Source organism: Tribolium madens, unplaced genomic scaffold (genome assembly GCF_015345945.1).
Source record: "Tribolium madens isolate multiple individuals breed KSU strain unplaced genomic scaffold, Tmad_KSU_1.1 Scaffold_91;HRSCAF=231;Tcas5.2_LG7, whole genome shotgun sequence".
NCBI classification, from domain to species: Eukaryota; Metazoa; Arthropoda; class Insecta; order Coleoptera; family Tenebrionidae; genus Tribolium; species Tribolium madens.
The window spans coordinates 13,076,168-13,095,321 of NW_025401063.1; the positions used below are offsets into that span (position 1 = coordinate 13,076,168).

At 33.1% G+C, this 19,154-nt stretch overlaps 1 protein-coding gene across 6 annotated transcripts in view; it reads left to right on the top strand.

The window, feature by feature from the left end:
- LOC123012213 overlaps positions 1–19,154 on the top strand; it is a 161,709-nt gene that overhangs the window by 123,565 nt on the left and 18,990 nt on the right. For 5 of the 6 annotated variants that reach the window (XM_044410088.1, XM_044410089.1, XM_044410086.1 and 2 more), the window contains exon 4: positions 11,887–12,039. The exons of the other annotated variant lie outside the window; for it this stretch is intronic. In XM_044410088.1, the coding sequence (XP_044266023.1) occupies positions 11,887–12,039 (153 nt within the window). The remainder of the gene's footprint in view (positions 1–11,886; positions 12,040–19,154) is intronic. 6 annotated transcript variants of the gene reach the window in all.

The following is a 19,154-nucleotide window of genomic DNA, read 5'->3' on the forward strand; positions in this document are numbered from 1 at the left end:
TCAACATTGCTTATAACAGTTATAATTGTTAGAAATTGTTTTATATTGCTGCTATTTTTATATCTGTTTAATTTGTCATAATAAAACGTGATAACATACAATATTTTTTTCACCATTTTTTTAATGAATTTTTACAGTTAGCAACAAGATTTTGTGTGCAACACGTCAGTAAAGTGTCTTTATCGAACTCGCCTGTTACTCGCCTCGCTTATAACGTTAAATAATATTACCCCATCTTTACTTTAAAATTAACCAAAAATTGTGCAGGTGGGAATTAGTACCTAACATGGTCAACTTAAAACAATCCGGTTCGCTCCATTATGACTGTAACAAAACTTCATTTTGCATTGTTGAATTTGATTCTCCTATCTTAAAAAACTCTCTTTTCTGAAATAGTTAAAAATATGTGATTTTTGTGTAAAAGAAGAATGGGCGATGGGTATGGAAAGACTTATAGCTGTTAAAAACATGAATAATTTATTACAAAGTTTAATATTGACAGTAAGGTAAAATTAAAAGTGTCAAAATTACAGTAAGCCAGACATTTTTTTTTTGTAACTTACAATCAGATTAATATTATTTCTAAAACCTAGCAATCGATATCATTTTGTAGCAGCACCTCGAGCTGTTCTTCTGAATTGGAGGATTTTAAAGTCTTGCTACTTTGTTATCCAAGTGAAAGTAAATACCACTGGGACATCCTGTATTTCAGGACTAAACCATAAGTTCAATTAGTTGACATTTGCTTTGCATTGTCAAACGTTAAGTTAATTGCGAATAAAAATTTAGTTGCAAATAAATGTTCTGTAAACCGACTTTTGAAATGTTATTTCAATTTGTTTGGTTTAAGTTAGCTAATTACACTAAATAATAAATAGGTTTTATTACAGATTATCCCGGCGCATCCACCATTTTTATTGTTAATAAATGTTGTCTTCGATTTTTAATTGATTGGTAGGTTTTAAATAGTGTAAACCTTTAATTTTTGTGAAAATATTTTAATCATTTTTTATTTTTGTTTTCAATTTACTTTGACTTTTTTTTGATTTGGTGTTTTTTCTGTAGTAACTATCGAAATAAAAATTTGGAACTCTGTTTTAATCAAATTATTGCACAACTAAGCAGGTTTATTGAAAATTTCAACGAGCTCAATGTTGAATTAAAAACAAAAAATTATGTATCTTGAAGTGGATCAATATTAAAGATATCAAAAGGGAAGCTGGTGACAGGTTTTTTTCATAATAGTATTTTGGCAAATCATTTTTAAAAGCTTTTAATTAACTTACATTGTTGTCTGTCTTTTGCGACAATAATATTGATCTTACTAAATAATTTATAAACAATTGACAATTTGTATTAACAATTGTCAGTATTTTGGCTCCTAACTGAAATACGAATATGAAACCAACCCCATTCGATAGAGCAGAAAATCTACATGCTGGTGGGGCTTGTATTCGTAAGGACAAAATCAACCACCTCTCTAATACACAAATGAAAATATTAACGTCTAGATGTTTTAACATCGGTCTTATGAAGAAATTTAAGCGACAGTAGTTCAATATGCGAATTATTATCTAAATATTTTGACCCAATACCGACATGTTACGTGAAACGTTCTCTTTTAATACCAAAAATTTTTGTCACTGATCAACTACTCAATTTTGTGCCAGAAAACTTAGAGCAATATGTACACACAGGGTAAGTTTAATGTAGTTAGATATTTTAAGAGATGATAACAATGATTTTTACATTCGGTGAATGTTTAAGCATACACTAGTTATACTAGTTAACTAACTGGGGCTAGTTCTTCAAAAACTATTATTGGTATTGTTTAAAAGAACAATTTAGACCCCTGAAATACAGCTAGTGAAATTAAAAAAAAGTGAATTGATAAACAGTCCGGCAGCTGGTTGTTGTTGTACATTCGGGCGTGTTTCTAAAGAGGTAGGCAACGATTTATTTTCTAATTTAGGCAACCACTTATACTGATAGTCTTGGACGGCTATGCTTTTAGAACATCATACTGAAAAAGCTTCGTTTACGAGCTTTGCAGATTACAAGTCACGTCCCTGAACGTTTAATTGGACACGACTCCTGTCTATACATATAACGACCAGAGTTATGACTGCATTGAGTGGTGTTTGCGAATATCGTTCAATTATTATATTGTAAGCAAAACGAATATTCGAATATACGGCTTTTCGTTTAATCGAATTGACTGGGAAATATCATCCTCCCTCTGTAAATAAACTTCCAAGGCTGACTGAAACTCGCTTTTTGTTGGGGAACCGCGACGATTCTGGTGATTTATTGCGAATTTATCGAACCGTACCATATGCAAAATGAGCCTAATAACAGAATTCGATATTACCAAAATTGTAACGCTCGCAATGCAGAGCTTTAAATTTAAATTTTATTACGGTCAGTTCTAATTGTTTAGCTTTTCCATTATAATTTTATTACTTTAAAATCGTAAAACGACCCTAAAATTCGTGTATTAAAAATCGTCGCTGTCGAAAATCACATTACCAGACACATCACACAGAGAGCTTTATGTTAATGAAAATTACGGAAATTGTCGTGTAAAGCTCCCGTAGGGAGTAACGTTAGGTATCATATTCGGATATTTACATTTTGGAGGGTATGTAAGTCGATCTGTTGATTTTAACACTCTCTTGATAGATAAAGGCTCGATAACCATACGTGGATCAGGTGGCGATAATATTCAAAGAGAATGAAACAAGATAATTACATGGTTGGGAGAGGGTACGAAGTGCACATACCCAAGTCGATGATTTCAGTTTCTAAGTAAATGAAATGCAAAAGCCTCTATTTAGAAATATATTAAAGGCAGTAAGTTTCAATAAAGAAAAAAAAGGAAGTTTTCAGGGGGCCACAAATAAGCCGAGCGACATTTATTAAAATGCTTCAAGTTGCAGTTTCTTTAGACTTGCAAATCGGCCGATCTAAGCCACAGCTGTGGTCCAATGAGAAAACTTGCCATAATTTATAGCATTTTTGCAAAAATATTTTATATAGATAGGACGGATGAGACAATATGAAACTATTAATATTAACATCAACAAAATTTATTTATCTGATCTTAAAAATTAACACAGAGAATACAAACATTAAGGTAAATTAAAACAAATCAAATAAGTTTTTTCTAAACTAAGTTATTTTTAAGCCATTAAATTAATTCTGGGATATAAGAAATCGGATTTATTTCTTTGCTCAGTGGCCAATATATACCTACATTATATTCAGAAGCTACGAAGTCAAAGTTTTTTAAGGAAAAGGTAATTAACAGTGTAACAAAATAATATTCAATACTAAAAATTAGATGTACAGGATGTTCCGTTTTTAATGTTACACATTTAAACAGGTGATAGATTTTTAGCTACATCATGTAAGAGGAGAATTTATTAATGGATTTTCCCAATATTTCAGAAACCATTGTAGACAAAATTACAAAATTTGATACAGCTCATAACTTTTATACGTCTAAACGAATTCAAAGATCAAATGTGGAATTTATAATCAAGGAGTTAAAGGGTAAAAAGTACCTTAATACTAGTTTGGCTTTTTTGATACGAGTTCATAGAAAACTTTTGTCTTATAATTGAATATCTTATTGCCTGTTTAAATTTGTGACATTAAAACGGAACACCCTATACAAAACACTTATTATTATCGACATAATGTAAATAATACTGTCATTACATATTGAAGGAAATAGAGATTGTTGATTGTGGATCGTTAGCTAAATAGCTTCACTTGTGCAGAGTGATAGTTATTGACGTGTGGATATAACTTCCGTTAGAAATTAATGTGAGGCGAAAAATAAAACTCTTTTATTGACACTCGTTTTTATGACAATAACATTGAAACAGTTCAAGTGCACCAAGAGAACAAACAGTTCTGAAGTTGGCAATCTAAACTTCCGCTCTTGGTTTTTATTGCAAAAACATTGAAAAAATTATTTGATTTTTGTGGTTTTGTGTTTGTTTTTGTGGGTCAGTGCGTGGGAAAAGAAAAATCTCCTGGTTGAAGGATTCGTACGTTATCGGAATTTTAAAACAATACACCTTGGGATTTAAAAAATATTTACTCAAGAGCAAAGCAAGTTAAAAAAGCTCGAAGTTGAGGCAAAAGTGTTAAATCAACAATCACGAATGTACTTTTAAAGAATACGTGCCTGGCGTGAAAATACAAAGGAAAATATTGAATAGGGGCATCTGAGGATACGTGGGAATGGAGTGGAAGTAAGAGAACGGAAGCAGGATAGATAATAAGGTGAACTTTTGCTTTCGCAGTTGAGCACGTCTTTTCAGCGCACTTTTAAAATTTATGTTTAAAAAAGTTATCTCCGAGAATAAGACATTCACATGCGCCACCGAACATGTCCAAATCAGCTGGAAATAAGCTCTTAACACACACTCGGATTATTGTTAGGTGGGTGGGTGGTATTTACTTTTGAAAATGCCTGTCGGCTACAATTCTTATTTGGTAGTTTATTTAGAATTCCGTTTAATAAAAACGTCGGGGAGAAGAAGTAATGATGCTCCAAACCGCAATTGAAATTCTTAACATAATTTAGGAAATTTTCTTATTAATATACAATCAAAAAAAAAACCAGCTTCAATATTCTCTTCAGTAATTCTTGTGGCATCGTCACGCAAATATCGAAGCGAAAATTAACTTTTAGCGCCCTAACAACAAAACCATCTCCGAACAGGTGTGCACTTACAATTTCAGTTCTAAAATTTTAATTTATCGTTTCATATTTATTACCAACTATAAAGTATAAGCGTTTATGTGAAGTGCGTAATGAAATTTTACGCGCCAATAAACAGAGGGGTTGAGCATAACTCACACGTCGAAAACCGCAGGTATTTTTATGAAGGTCGAAATGGCCTTATTATTACACATAGGTTTTCCGCATAGAGCATCGGGAATTGGTTAAAGGATATCACTATAATTCAGGGGTTGAATGGTATGTTTTTGTAATATAACGAAATTGCATTTCTTACCGGTCATAATAGAACTGGGAATCGATTTGCTTGTGGATTTCTTTTCTTCCGTTCTATTCTTATACATACGTACGTTGCCACTATATCAAGATGGTTTTTGTGGAAACGCCATTGTTTGTTACATTGAAAGGGAAAATGTCCATGGAGAGCCACTTCCAAAAAATTTTACTTAAGAATGTACTCTTTGTTGGTCATAATGGAGAAAATAACTTAAAAGACTAAAAAACACCGATAGATTTTTTACACCACTTTTGGATACTCTACTATATTTGCAAAAGACCCGCTAGGAAAGTCACTCTTTTGTGAGTATTTTTACTTTACTAATAATACATACTATATAATCGAGAACATTTATCTTTTGAAATATTTTTTGCAAATGTAAATTACATAGAAAGAAACAATTAAAAAAAAAAAAGAAATTTCAAAATAAATATAAGAAATTATGAAGCGAAGTAGGTTATGAATACACAGAATCCTGAAAAAGAAGTAAAGTAGTTTATAGTTTGCTTCGCAGAAATTAGTTTTTTAGGCAGAGCATATGGAAATAATCAGAATTTAGGGAATATACTGTGAGACGTTATTTTAGAGTCACAACATTCCAAACACAAGCTTCCAAATTTGTATTTTTTACCTTTTGTGGTTTTGTATTAGAGTAGTTCACACTGTTCACAGGTATCAGTTGTGCGTTCCAATCAACACATTATCAATTTTAAGTGAATGTTATCAAAAAAGCAACTTTCTTGAGCCAATTTCCGTCTCAGATTTGTCTTTAGGGTCTTTCTCTGAGTCGGACGCTCTGGGATTATCACTTGCCAAGATCGCTTCGTCGAGGCTTAGCGCGTAATGAAAACCTTGTCTCTCGCTCTGTTGAGCACCATCTGCATGATGTAATTCGTACACGGATCATGATGTTTTCAGCTTGCAGATCTTGTTATTGGCCGGCTGTTTGTCTTGGTAAATGTTTTAGCCGCTTTGACCTATTTAGGGTCGGGCAAAAACAAACTGCAGCCGCCCTCGAACACGAGACTCCTAATTAGCGTCAGGTGGCGCCCCTGGTCGATCTCTTGCATACTAATCTGGCTCAAGTTCCACCCCACGAAACTTTTCCAACTATTATGTGGAAGTTGGCGATTTCGAATAGGGCAATTTCCAACTGTTAATGTGAAATGTGCAAAAGCGGTCTCTACTAACATTCCGATTTGATTCCAACACCTACATACACGCAAATATAACGACGACATTATACCACTCGACCAATACTCGTTTCCTGCAATCAAAGGGACTCATTTTACAGCGTCGAGTCGCGTAGCAACCAAGAATAGGTACAGACGGGGATGCCTTGTCTTCTCACCGGAATGTGATGTTGGCATGCAGACATGAGGGTCTTTGTGGCCCTCATGGCGAAATGCTTCTCCAGAGTGAACAACTCACAATTCCAAATATCTTTATTCAGAGGATCGCTGCGTTGCGAGTGTGCTTGAAGAGCAACTCGCTAGAGCTACAAAAACTATAATGTCTTTCTGCAGGGTATTTTAGGAGAACCTTTGGCGTAACGTTGAAAAAAATATCTATTTTAAAACAAAGTCCAATTTATTGAAGTCTCCTCAGTACACATTTCTTATTTCAACACTTTAACTTCAAGCATGGAAAAAGTTATTTTTCTTTTATCCACTAGTACTTGTTTTAGAAACCTATGGCGAAAGTAGAAGATAAATAATCGGGATAGAGATGAAAAATCTAAATAGATAGGGGGGATAGACGCTCAAACAGTGTAAATTGCTCACAATAAGTTGTTGTATTGTCATATCTTCAAAAATGATGAAATTGGGGCTTGGGACGTTTTTTGTAATCCACCGTGTATATATTTTTCGCTAATTACAAGAAGGCAAACCCATGGTGAGAGTGTGTGATGTAAGAACCGAAAGCCGTAGTTTCATTAGCTGGCAAGTTCATACCTTATTTGAATGGGAATATGTAGACCGGTAAGTCCAATAACGTAAATTTGGTTGGATCATCTTGAAACGAGGCCATTTAGCGCAATAGCTTTTCTATGTAGATTGTGGTCGTCTCCGAGCCCAGTTTATTGAAAATTCCTATCTGGCAGGTTTGCCGATGATGTTATAATTTGATTGTACGAGTCTTATCTCGATGGAAGTCAAAGTATCGAGTTAGATATTATACAGTGGATGGAGTTTAAGGAGTAGGGGCAGGGAACTAATTACATGTGTGAGTAAAAATTGTAGCGTAATGAAAGAGGAAAGTAGGGAAAGGTTCGGTTTTAGATTGTAAATTGACCCATTCCATCCCCCGAGTCGAGTTGAGCTACTTCTTACCGCGCGCTTCTATAAACTTTGCAAAGCCCTCCAGGAATCTGTAATGAGGACCTTGCAGTATTCGATAATTTTACTTACTGCCGAAACTTTTGCTTTGGTATGCAAAACTTTACCGATTATCGATTACTGTCTCTGTCGCGGAAAAATGAAGTTTGAACAAAACACACTGCGTTAATTTTTTATTTCTCTAGAGAAATAACTGGCATATTCTGTAATTTATCGAAGTGTAGGAAATTTTAAAAATTCCATATTTTACGGTTCGAAAATAAATTACATTCCAATATAATTTGTTTTGAACGAATTTTGCTCATTTTGGCTGCCACATTAACTAGAGAGTAATTCCATAAATCCAGACGTTTATGCGTCGGACAATAATCAGGTTTTTTCAAAATTAAAATAAAATATAGGGGCGCCAATACAACCAAACTCCATTATCGATTCCACAAATCACAATCAGTCCTGGAAACGTCCTAAATAATCGCCTGAATATTTTAATTCCGTTCTCTCTCCACTGCGAAAAATGCATTATGGGTAATTTACGGCTCACTGCAGGATTTGACTTTCCGATCCTTCCTTTTATTCAGTTAGCTTTTTTCCGAACTCTGAAAATAATTGAGGTGGAAACCATATTTGCATTTTCATATCTTCTCGCCGAGAACGATTGTGTTGATTCCCGTCCCTTTTTTTATTGTTATCCTTCAACACTAAACTTGCTCAAGTTTTATTATCAAAGGTGAAACCCGGTCAAAGGCTTACTTACTTATTCAACTTATGGGATTGTAATCCATCATAAAATAACTTCTCCATTAATGGGAAATGACAACTTTGATATAACCGCCTTGGAGTTTAATCTACTAAGTTTCCTTAATGTCTCCATATTTCTCAAAGCGAATATGAAACGTGATATATTCAGGATATTGAAAACGATATAAAAAAGTGTAAACCGAGATCTGTGACGCAAAGGAAGGAACTGTAATAATCCTCTTGACAGAAGAACAAAAATCAAGGTGAAGATAACGGCTAGGGCTTAGAGATTTATTACATTTTTTAAAGTCGGAACGAGAAATGAAACAAGTTGTATGCATACGTATAATACCTACAGGTAAATGAAAAATGACAGAATTCGGGAAAAACGATGTTAGAATGAGTTTGTTAATAGCATAACATTAAGACAGTAATGAGTAAACATTTAGTTTGTAAGTATTATTCAAATTATTGCTGGTGAAAGTACATTGTTAAAATAATAAAAAGAAAACTGCAAAAATACCAGTTACAAGGTATTGTCATGGTGCCCTCGATATTTTTAAGTCTGTGTAACCCTGTGTAACTTCGAATTAAAAGTAAAATTTTGTGTAACTAGTAAATAATGAAATTTTTGAAAATTTTAAAGATTTACACTTTCAAATTCGCCGTCGTCACTTAACCCTCAACCAATTAAATTTTTATGTACAATTGGGAACATTTAATTTTGGTAGTCAGTGTCATTGCATGCTCTCCTATGAAATAAACGTGAGGATGGCAAATAATTGTCTTGAAATTGCTGGAACTTCTTAGGAGCTGATTAACTTCAGAAAATTTTCTCTCCATCATGATAATTATTTTCACTTTGTTGAAGTAAGAGATTGGCACCACAATAAAATGTTTGTCAGTTAGTTTTTAGCGTGGTATTTTGACATTCAAATTTATTTTTGAAAGAACGTTGACAGCAGACAAAATTACACAGGGTAATTTCTTTTTTTTTTTTAAAGATGACGTTTCAAAATGACATTACCTACCAAAATTTAATGCACGCAATTGTACAGAATCTTCACTAAAACTTTTTATGTCTATGCTTTTCACGGAGGAAAAGAATATTTACAACAATTTTTACATTGATAGAGCTCATGAATAAACAAAGCTTTTATTTTTTTTTATTTTAAATAAAAGCTTTTTAATTTATTGCGCATCTTTAGTGCGATAAGCCAAACGGAATATAGGACTAAATGGTTATTTTAAACAATCATTATATGTAATTCAAGGAAATTGTAGGTATACTTTTTTCTTTTATGTTTGTTCTATTTGAAATTAATTTAATTATTATCTGCAATATTATTCTCTCTTGTTGTCATTCATTTATCGTAGTTTTACAAGTTCAGAATACGATACTGTCTAAAGTCATTGTCATAAGCAGCGGCAGTTAAGTAAACCACCTACTTTATCGTTTTTATTTCAAATGAAAATTTCAAAGAAGAAAATTCGTTTTGTTTCAATAAAACGAACCGAAGAGGAACCGCAGCGTTAAATAGCTTTTGATGAAAGACCTCCACCCATGTTTCCACGCTCACAAAGCAGAAACCGCGTAATTGTTAATTTCGATTTTCGTCTCGTCGTTGATAAATCTAGTCAAATGACGAGATAAAACAGTCATATAATTGCGTCGCATGTTCTACGACTGAATAGAATCGTTCAAATTATGCTCTAGCAACATCAATAGCGGGCATAATATAAAATTTTAATAAACGGAATGATTTTGCCATTCAATTACTCCGTAAATAAGATTAGAGGAAATCGACGGATATACCGAGCGGAACCAACTATTCCGAGCCAATTTAATATCCATTTAAGGCATTCTGAGAACTCTCGTATTCGCGCCTTCCTACGCGAAACGAGCCAAGATAGAAAGTTCCAGTTTTAAAGATCGACTGTAAATATGAAATGTTCGTCTGAATTCTGCTGCTCTTGCAATTATTTTACGTCCGTCTTTATTAATTTTCTCCAGCAGAGTGATTTATCCATTTGAGTACCTCATAAAGGGATGCAATATATACATCGATTTCTTCAGTTTTTCAGGAGGTACTTAAACATTCAGTCAGGCAACTGCAAGAGACACAGGACGTGATGTATAGGAGCAATTTTGACCGGACACGACCAACTATGATGGAGTGGTCTCGCGAGTCGTTTCTTGCACGTCCTATTGCAGCTCGGTCGCTCATTTATACCAACTGCAACCGCATAACTTACCGAAAACACAACTAACCAGTTACGAGCGCTACGTGCCTATGGTCCTTCCATATTTATTATTATTCATGACCGAACCACCACGGTTTTTCTTCGGCAAACGTTTCGTTCAATTTAATAGCGCAATTAACAGAGTTTCCGGAATAACCGTTTTCATATTACAGCACAATGACTAGGAATGGCTACATTTAAGCTCTATTTAACTTCTCTGTTATGTACTTCAGAAAAAGCTTATCGGAAGAACATTTCTGGAAATAATCCAAATATGTTCATTCGGAAATAACTATTTTGGTTTTAAATAAATTGAGGAACTTCTCTGTAACCATTTATTTTGAACAATTAAAACCTCTGCATATATTAATTATAAGAATTTGTGGTTTGATTTGTTTGCTAAGAGCTAACATGAAGCGTTATCTAACATTTAATAAAATTAGACACACCAAATATACCTTGAATTTTGAGTTCCCTCCTACTATTTTGACTATTTTGTGTTACCTCTTAAACTGTAATAAGAATAAAAAAAAATATTTTTTAGTATAATTGAACTTCATTATTTTTAACTTTTTTCGTATACCAAATATGACTACGACTATGACACTACACATACGTGTAAAAAAAAACAAATTCAGTCTACCTAAAGTTCTCTATATGATGTTTCACACAACTTTACGAGTCTTGCGCCTAATGTACGCACCCAGATATACAAAGTCACAAAACAATAGTTACAAAAAATACACATTTAATTATTTAAATTTTGTAAACCCAAGACAGTAGTTGTCAAACTAATCACTGTTTTATTAATAATCACAAACTGCAGTTTTTCAGAAACAATTGTCATTTTATCTATCAATAGACGGCATGAATATGATTCTAGTTTATCTATCCTTAATCGCTAACTAACTGAAAACGTTGTAATTTTTAAAAGGGTGAACAAACTAGAAAAGATTATCCAATTTTTCAAAATTTGTAATCGAGTTCGTATCGGAATATGTATTATTGATTGCATCTTACAGGCGCAAGTCTCGTAAAATTATGTGAAACACCCTGTATAATAAGTCATAAAAAAATTAAAAAAAACACTGGATAATAGCAGACTTTTCCGAAACGTAAAAATGAGTAGGTTACTGGAGGAGTTACGTCTTCCAAAAGATATTAAAACCACATACGATTACAAAACTTTTTTTGTTGAAGTACTATATAGAACTGGTATAAAGTTTTCAAGTTCTATATTCCAATTCTGCCTTGCTATAATGATCTGATTAATAGCTTAACGTTATTTGCCTCAACATTTGTTTGTTGGGTCTCTTTATAAACTCTTCATCACTTTGTCTAACATAATCAGTTGGTCTTGTTCCAACTTATTTTGACATAATGAGAGCCACTTTGAACGCTGGAACCACATGTGTGAGCAAACCAGAGCAGTTTATCAGCTCCAAAAAGTGATCTTTTCCTCCCGAATCTGTCGATATTCAAATGAGCAATCTTTAGTTCAGTCGAATCCCAACGGAAATTCTGCATTTCAGGCGGGAACGAAGCTGTTACAGCCACCTTCGACCTGTTCGACTCGTCGAGTGGCCCGGACCTGACTTTGTCCCCGCAGACTTTCACGAACTCAGCTGAGGCCTTTATCAACGACAACTCCAACAGTCTGGGAGTCCCAACGGACAGCGATGCAGGTTAGTCACTTTCCTTGTCGAGAAAGCCGGACGCGCTCCATTAATAAAGGCAAACAATGGCGATTGTGTCTGCACTGCACAGAGATATAGCTCGTTAATGAACTGATGGAATCGTGCAAACTTTGTGTGTCTCAATAGCTCACCAATCGTAATTAAATTAAAACGTCAGCCATGTAAAAATCACCGCAATTCCGCCAAAAAGAACCAGCAAAAAAATCACTTCTTCCACGTTACGGTTACTTGGTTAATTACGGATCGGTAAGAGTCTGCAGATCGTAGAAATCCGATTTCCACTCATATTGTGAGTGATCTCGAAATTTAGATCTCGTCTAATGAGAATTTCAAGGGTGGCTCAAGAAACAAACAATAATTTATTTAGCGTTTATATGCAGCTCGTCTTTGCTTCTATTTTACGACTAAAAAGGAGGATTAGGGATTTAGTGACGCACTCGTGGATTACCTACCTGGATGCGTTAGTATGTTTGCAAAACGTATAAATATGTTTTACATCCTTTTTGCATGTTTATTGAATTTGCTTAAAGCTTTTGTTTGGCGAAATTTGGAAATACTTTTTCCTTTTTTAAGTTTTGAACTTTTTTTTCTCTAACTAAGGGAGTTTAATAGTTTTATTACATTAAAATTGTTCTCTTATTTAAAAAGATAACAAAACTGTTTCCAGCAACATAAAACGTTTTTATATTTTACGATTTGTCATTGAAGGTTATTTAAAACATTCATTTGTGCGTCTTATAATTAGCGTGTGTGGTAACAACAATCAATGTTTATGTTTTGGTAAAGTAATACACATTCACGGTGGTTTCTAGTCAGCATCATCGTTAAAGGAAAACACCCTTCCATGGATATAAAGGCAACCGTTAGACACTTCTTTGGATTCACCAAATGAATTCGGAATGTCTGGGTAGGAACTCCCCTTTAGTGTTCGGGTCTCGCGAGGCCTCTTCCGTCATGAATATAAGATTTTATTTGATACGCACAGCTCGGCTCATTTTCTCTCCCTTAAAAGGACCGAACCGCAAATTGGTCAATTTTTTTATTCGGTGCGAAACAATCTCCTAAATCAGGAGAGCGCTTCTTTCAGGAAACCAATTGAATAACTCCGAGATTTCACATTCGACTCAGCTCGAACACTAATGACGCTGGCCGACGGAAATAAAACACCAGCCATGTCACTTCCTGACTGGAATAATGACGCAGTCGGGATGAAATGGATGGACTAGCGCACGCCTTTAGAACTCTTTAGAATTTCACTCAGTGATGTCGAAATCGTGATGTTTTCATTGAAAACATTACAGAGCATGTTTTTTTTACCGTATTTGTTTAGTACAAACGATATTAATCTTTTTATTTTGGGAGGGTTTAAATCAACCGAGAGTTAATGGACAACAGTTGTTGTCGGAGGATGACCTAATTCTTGACCCTTGGCATTACATGATCACTGATTTATTGTTTCGAAGGGGTGGACATGTACGAATGGATGTGCAAACATTTGCATTTTCCAAAAAACAAGTACAAAAAACTGAAAAACCTAAATTTAAAAAACTTTACACTTACGCGATAAATACTCGTAACTTATTAGAGGTTAGACAAAGCACTTAAGCCAATGCTAGGACAGAACTTTTAGGTGTGTTATACCTTTTAAAATTATTACATACTAGTATTTTCAATAGTAATAATGTTTCACTTTGACACATTTTAATTAGCAGCTGATCAAATAGCTTAAAAATACCTATATCACTCAATTGTATTGTCAGGTTTGATTTTATGAATAATTAAATATTTAGAGAAATTATTAATTTTGAATGATACTCTTCGATATAAAGCCTTTGATGTAAAAGCTGAATTTACGGGATATTGCAAATATTAATTACAAAAATAATTTCCAACAAATCAATAATACATATACATATTATTAAAAATATATAGTTTTAAAAGCATTTAATATTCATGTGTAATAACAAAGGTCTAAAATGTATTTCATACATTATAGAAATATAATTAATTAAATAATTCGAGTTTTCCAACTAAAACTATAGTAACTCATAAAATTGGTTTTTGAGTGGAATGGCTAATGTAGGGCCCAAAATACAAAAACAATGTGAAAAAATTTCTTTGAAGTAACAATATTATTACCAAAACTTAGACCCTTACCAATTTTCAATCATATTAAACAGTTTCTTGATTTTTTATTAACAATCAAAGATTCAATGTAATTTTTCTCAAAACTGTAATTTTTGAGTTACCATAGTGTTCATTGGGAATGTCGAATTATTACTGTATATTAAAATTCATATCAGTTATTTCTTCATTTACCTTCATCATTTGCGAAAATACACTGCAATTCATAATTTGCATGCACGTTGTCACTATTTTGAGAAAGAAATATACATATATAAAGTGTCGGCCATCTCTTTAGCAACTGAGTTTAAGTTCCCACGAAGAAAAATTGTTTGAGCCTTTTTTTTCGAGATATAAATCTTCAAAGATTAGATTTTGGATTAAGTTTTTGGCCATTCCGATTATGTATTCTTAAATTTAGTTAGCGAAAATGGCACATCTTGCAACATTAAACAGAGACCTGTTAAAAAATCAGCAATTTGTGTTTTGTAGAAAACATTGTGTAGAAAACATTTAACAAACTCATCAACAATAAATTAAATTTAACACCGGAAACAAAAAAAATCTAAGATGCCTACATTATAATATGTAAATTGATGTTGTTTTTTTATTCAAAAAAAAAGCTTGAAACAAAAATCTGAATTTTTATGCTTAGCTGAAAGTCTGCTATCACCATTCGACAGTTGGTCCGACATTTTTGAATCACTGTATAATTTCATATTTTATTTATATTGAGTTTGTATACCTGCTTCTTCAAATTTGTAATTAAATATTTAAGTATACAGAAAATTTTATCTAGTTTTAGAATAAGTTATGCTATGTTAGAAAAGACGCTAATGAAGAAAATCTGTAATACTCATATAATTCCAACTCCCAGAATCTATGTTTCAAATTAGATGCACCAAAATACGATGATTCTTACAAACAAACAGTGTACTTTGTTAAAACATTTTCAGAACAATAAACAGAAATCAAAATGCGTACAATTTCCAAAATTGTTGAATGTTTTTTAGACTAATTTGAAATTAATTACATATTTTCAAATGGTATACGTAATGGAACAAATTCTAAAAGCAATTTATCGCAAAAGAATTTTTGATTACATTCTTTGCGGCAATTCTCTGGCATTATATTACCTATTTGTTTTGGCGATTAAACAATTTGCACAAAACGTAACGTAACCAATATCAAACCATTAATTTAAACCAAATTATTGTAAATGGGAACGGTAATAATGGCCAACTAGCAAAACTCGTCGCATTTTTTCAAACGGGAGCAATAAGACAAACAATGAAATATTCATTAGAAGAATATTGCAACTTGTGAGTTTCGCTGCTGTTTTGCAAGTTGTGTATTGCGTTAGAAGTTTGTAGGAGAAGAAAATTTTCAACGATGCTCGCAAAAAAATATAAAGCCGGAGGCCCTCGATGTTCACATTCAAAAAGTTGTTATATTTTTTATGGGAAAAAGCGAAAAAATACAGTTTGCAATTCAAATCGCTTTGATTCACACTTTGGCGACAACAACCAGAATAAAAAGAATTGGGGAAAAAGCCAGATCCGACCTCTCAAACGTGTGCGTTGCAGATGGATAATTAAGTTGTGCTGATAAATCATCCGGGGAAAGAAAATTCGAGGGTGTATCGATAGGGCACATTGCATATGGATGAGCTGCTCGCAATATGTGCTTTATTTTGTGAATAATGTTCGATGAAAAAACGGCCATAAATATTGTTAGGAGCAGACCGACAATATAAATCAATATCTCGCCTTGTTGTCATGAGTTTTAGTTCCCGCGAGTAATGCAACGAATAATAAATTTATACATCGGGAGCATTGTTTTTAACGAAAGAAGAATAGAAACGTAAATAACACCAACAAAAAATTCCTAGTAATATAAAAAGCAATAGTTTCGATCTGGCTGAACTGAATACAACCAACATCTAATTCATTATTCATAAAGTTTAAATTCAGTTTAAAATAAACGAACAGTTTCTTCATTAAAAAAAATCACGACGTCCGAGTGGCGTTTCATGTTCGAAAGAGTTATGATGGGAAATAGAAAAAAAACATAATGCGATAATGGAAAAGTGGTGGATGCGCCGGGTTGAAAGTTTTCTTAATCTGAAAACCAACATTATTAAAGTAATAGTTTTATAAAGTTGCGCTCTGAGATTTAAAACTTTGAATGCAAAATAATTATGGATCAATGTGTGTCTTCAAACATTTACTTTAAAACTTTCCTTTGACAATAATAACTAATATGCAATATGCTTTGTATTCCGTTTATTCCTTCAAATCAAGTTTAATGATAATGAAATTATTTTAAAAAAATTGGAAAACCCTCAGTTCAGTGTAGTTTTTAAGTATTATCCGCCAAGTTATTTGATTAAAAAATGTAAAATAAACGTAATCCAAAACGTATTACGCATCCAATCTTAAAACTATCTCGTAAATTACAATACATACTTAAAGTTGAAAATGATGATATTCTAAAATTAAAGTAAGTTATCTTCATAATTAGTTTTTATTTTTTGTTTATCTCTATAGTGCAGCATAATTGTGTCGTTTATTGTCTTTGCTTGAGGTAAACGTAGACTTGAATACTCGGTAAGAATATTTGATGTAACCCTACGCAGCTCCAACAGATTTTAATTAATTTACCACAATTTCACGCCGAATTCGGATCTTGTTGCCATACCAACCTCTCACGTGACTATCATTCAGGTGGTGAGATTAACGAAACGATCCGTTCATCATCGCCGCCCCTTCCGTGATTCTTCGACATAACAAGCGTCGATACAAATTGAAAATGTGGCGGTTGCGCCGCTGCCGTCGCTCCTTTCCAATCCACAGTATTTTATCAAGCCGTTGAATGAAATAAAAGAGAAAAGCTGCGGTTTGTTGATTCGGGCCCGCCGGTTTTTAGCGAGATAAACTTCTCTTCTAATTTACTTACATCAGCAATGTATGCGGGATCCGAGCATTTATTGATATTGACACACGTCGTTTCTATCGCGACGAGTAATGGAGTGCTGGAGTTAGCGCAAACAACTTATTTCCACTGGGAATTGTCAACAGAAGACTTCATCTCATAACTCAATTTTTATACTACCTCTTATCACAACAACCTGCTGAGTGCTGGAATATATAGAAAATACCGAGTGACAACGAAAACTAAACACACTATAAATATTTTTTGCTCAAATTTGTCTCTTTTATAAACGTATTAAGCAATCGAAAGATTGTATCGTATTAAAATTTACGTGTATTTGATAATGTTAATCACTGATATACATGGTGATTCAAAAGGACCGTACCAATTTTGTATCAACTTTCAATTTAAGGCAATTCCAACTTTTTGGTTTTGATAATAATTTTGTATTTACTAATTAAGGAAGCTAATTTTGTGTTGTATTAGTAAGAGACATTAAAACATGCATCTGCAATATTAAAAAATAAATAATATCTCTAAAATAAAATATGTTATCTATTATTATTGAGTGTAAGTTCTATGATGCAGACACAAAATTATTCAAAGTGTACTGGAGTGAAAAATATGCAGTAAAAAAATAACAAAATCATATCTGTGCTTTCATGAATAATTTCTATAATTATTAAATCCACCTTTATGAATCACCAAATTACAATTTATTTTTATCATGTTAAAATTACAGTAAAATCAAGCAGTTTCTTCACCATTTTGTTTCTTTCGAAATCTTGAAATAAAAAAGAATGGCGTATTAAATTCATTAAGTGTATTTTTTTGTTGAAAATCAATAATTAAGGAGATGCTCTCTGTTTTTTACCTTAGCGTTTGATCTATAGAGGGCGAAGTGAAACGAGGTATAAACGGCATGATTGATGATGAGTTGTTTCTTTGGTTCATTAAGGCGAGCTGGTAGTTGAAAACTGGAAAATTTTCTTATTTTTGAGAAAACTCAACTCAAAGAAAAAAATAGAAAAGTGCGGAGGCTGTAAGTAATTTATTAAGTCGGAGCGGATCTTATCATCTTGATAATAAATGGGTCCAAACAATTTTTACTTTTAATGCCAGATTGAGGTTAATTTCTTTTTCTATTCATTTTTCTGTCTCAATTTTAGTGATTTATTAGAGCAAGGGTTCCAAATATAAGATGAAAGGGGATTTAGGCGAGTTTAATTTAATCGTTTCCTTGCTGTCTCCTGTCATAAATAATTAATTTCTACTAGTAAAAGATTATTTACGATTTCTATATCAGCATTCTCTGTAATAGCGAGAATTATTTTCCAATTATTGACTCAACTGTTAATTATGCCCCTGTGAATCATATTTTGCCTCTGGCCTAACGTAAAGCCCCTTGGATGTAACCAAATATGCAACAATTACATTAACAATTATTTACTCGCTTGTAAAGGGTTAAATATTGCCCAGAGCTTTGATCATCTCCATTACAATAAAGTAAACAAACCGTTAAAAAAATCCGAATGAAAAATGGATAATGGATCGTGGCAATAACAGAAACGATAAAACATAACCAACGATCGGAGGGAAATGTCGATAAATCTGCATGGCGACCGCCCTAATTGCAACAACAACCGAATCGAAGTCACTGAACTAAACATTCGACCCTTAAATGTGCAATTTAAAATAGGTTTCATGGACGCCGGATCCAGGCGTTTGTTTCCGGTCAGTTATGTTGACTGATTCGCAGTCACAGTAAACATAAAATGGAGTGTTCTTGTTTGATTTGTTTTAATAACTTCATCAGCATGGCTTGCGTGTACCGGTTTCTGTTTTGCATTTTTACATTTCCTATCAAATTTTATAAAATAATGTACTGACACACATTACAAAAAAATATACAGGGGTCCCAAGAAAGATTTTTGGGTCTAACTTGTCTGTTATTTGCTAACGGATTTTTATGAAATTTAAAATGTAGGCCATTTAGAAGGTGGAGACTCAACTAGTATTAATAAAATTACCTCAACATAAAAAAT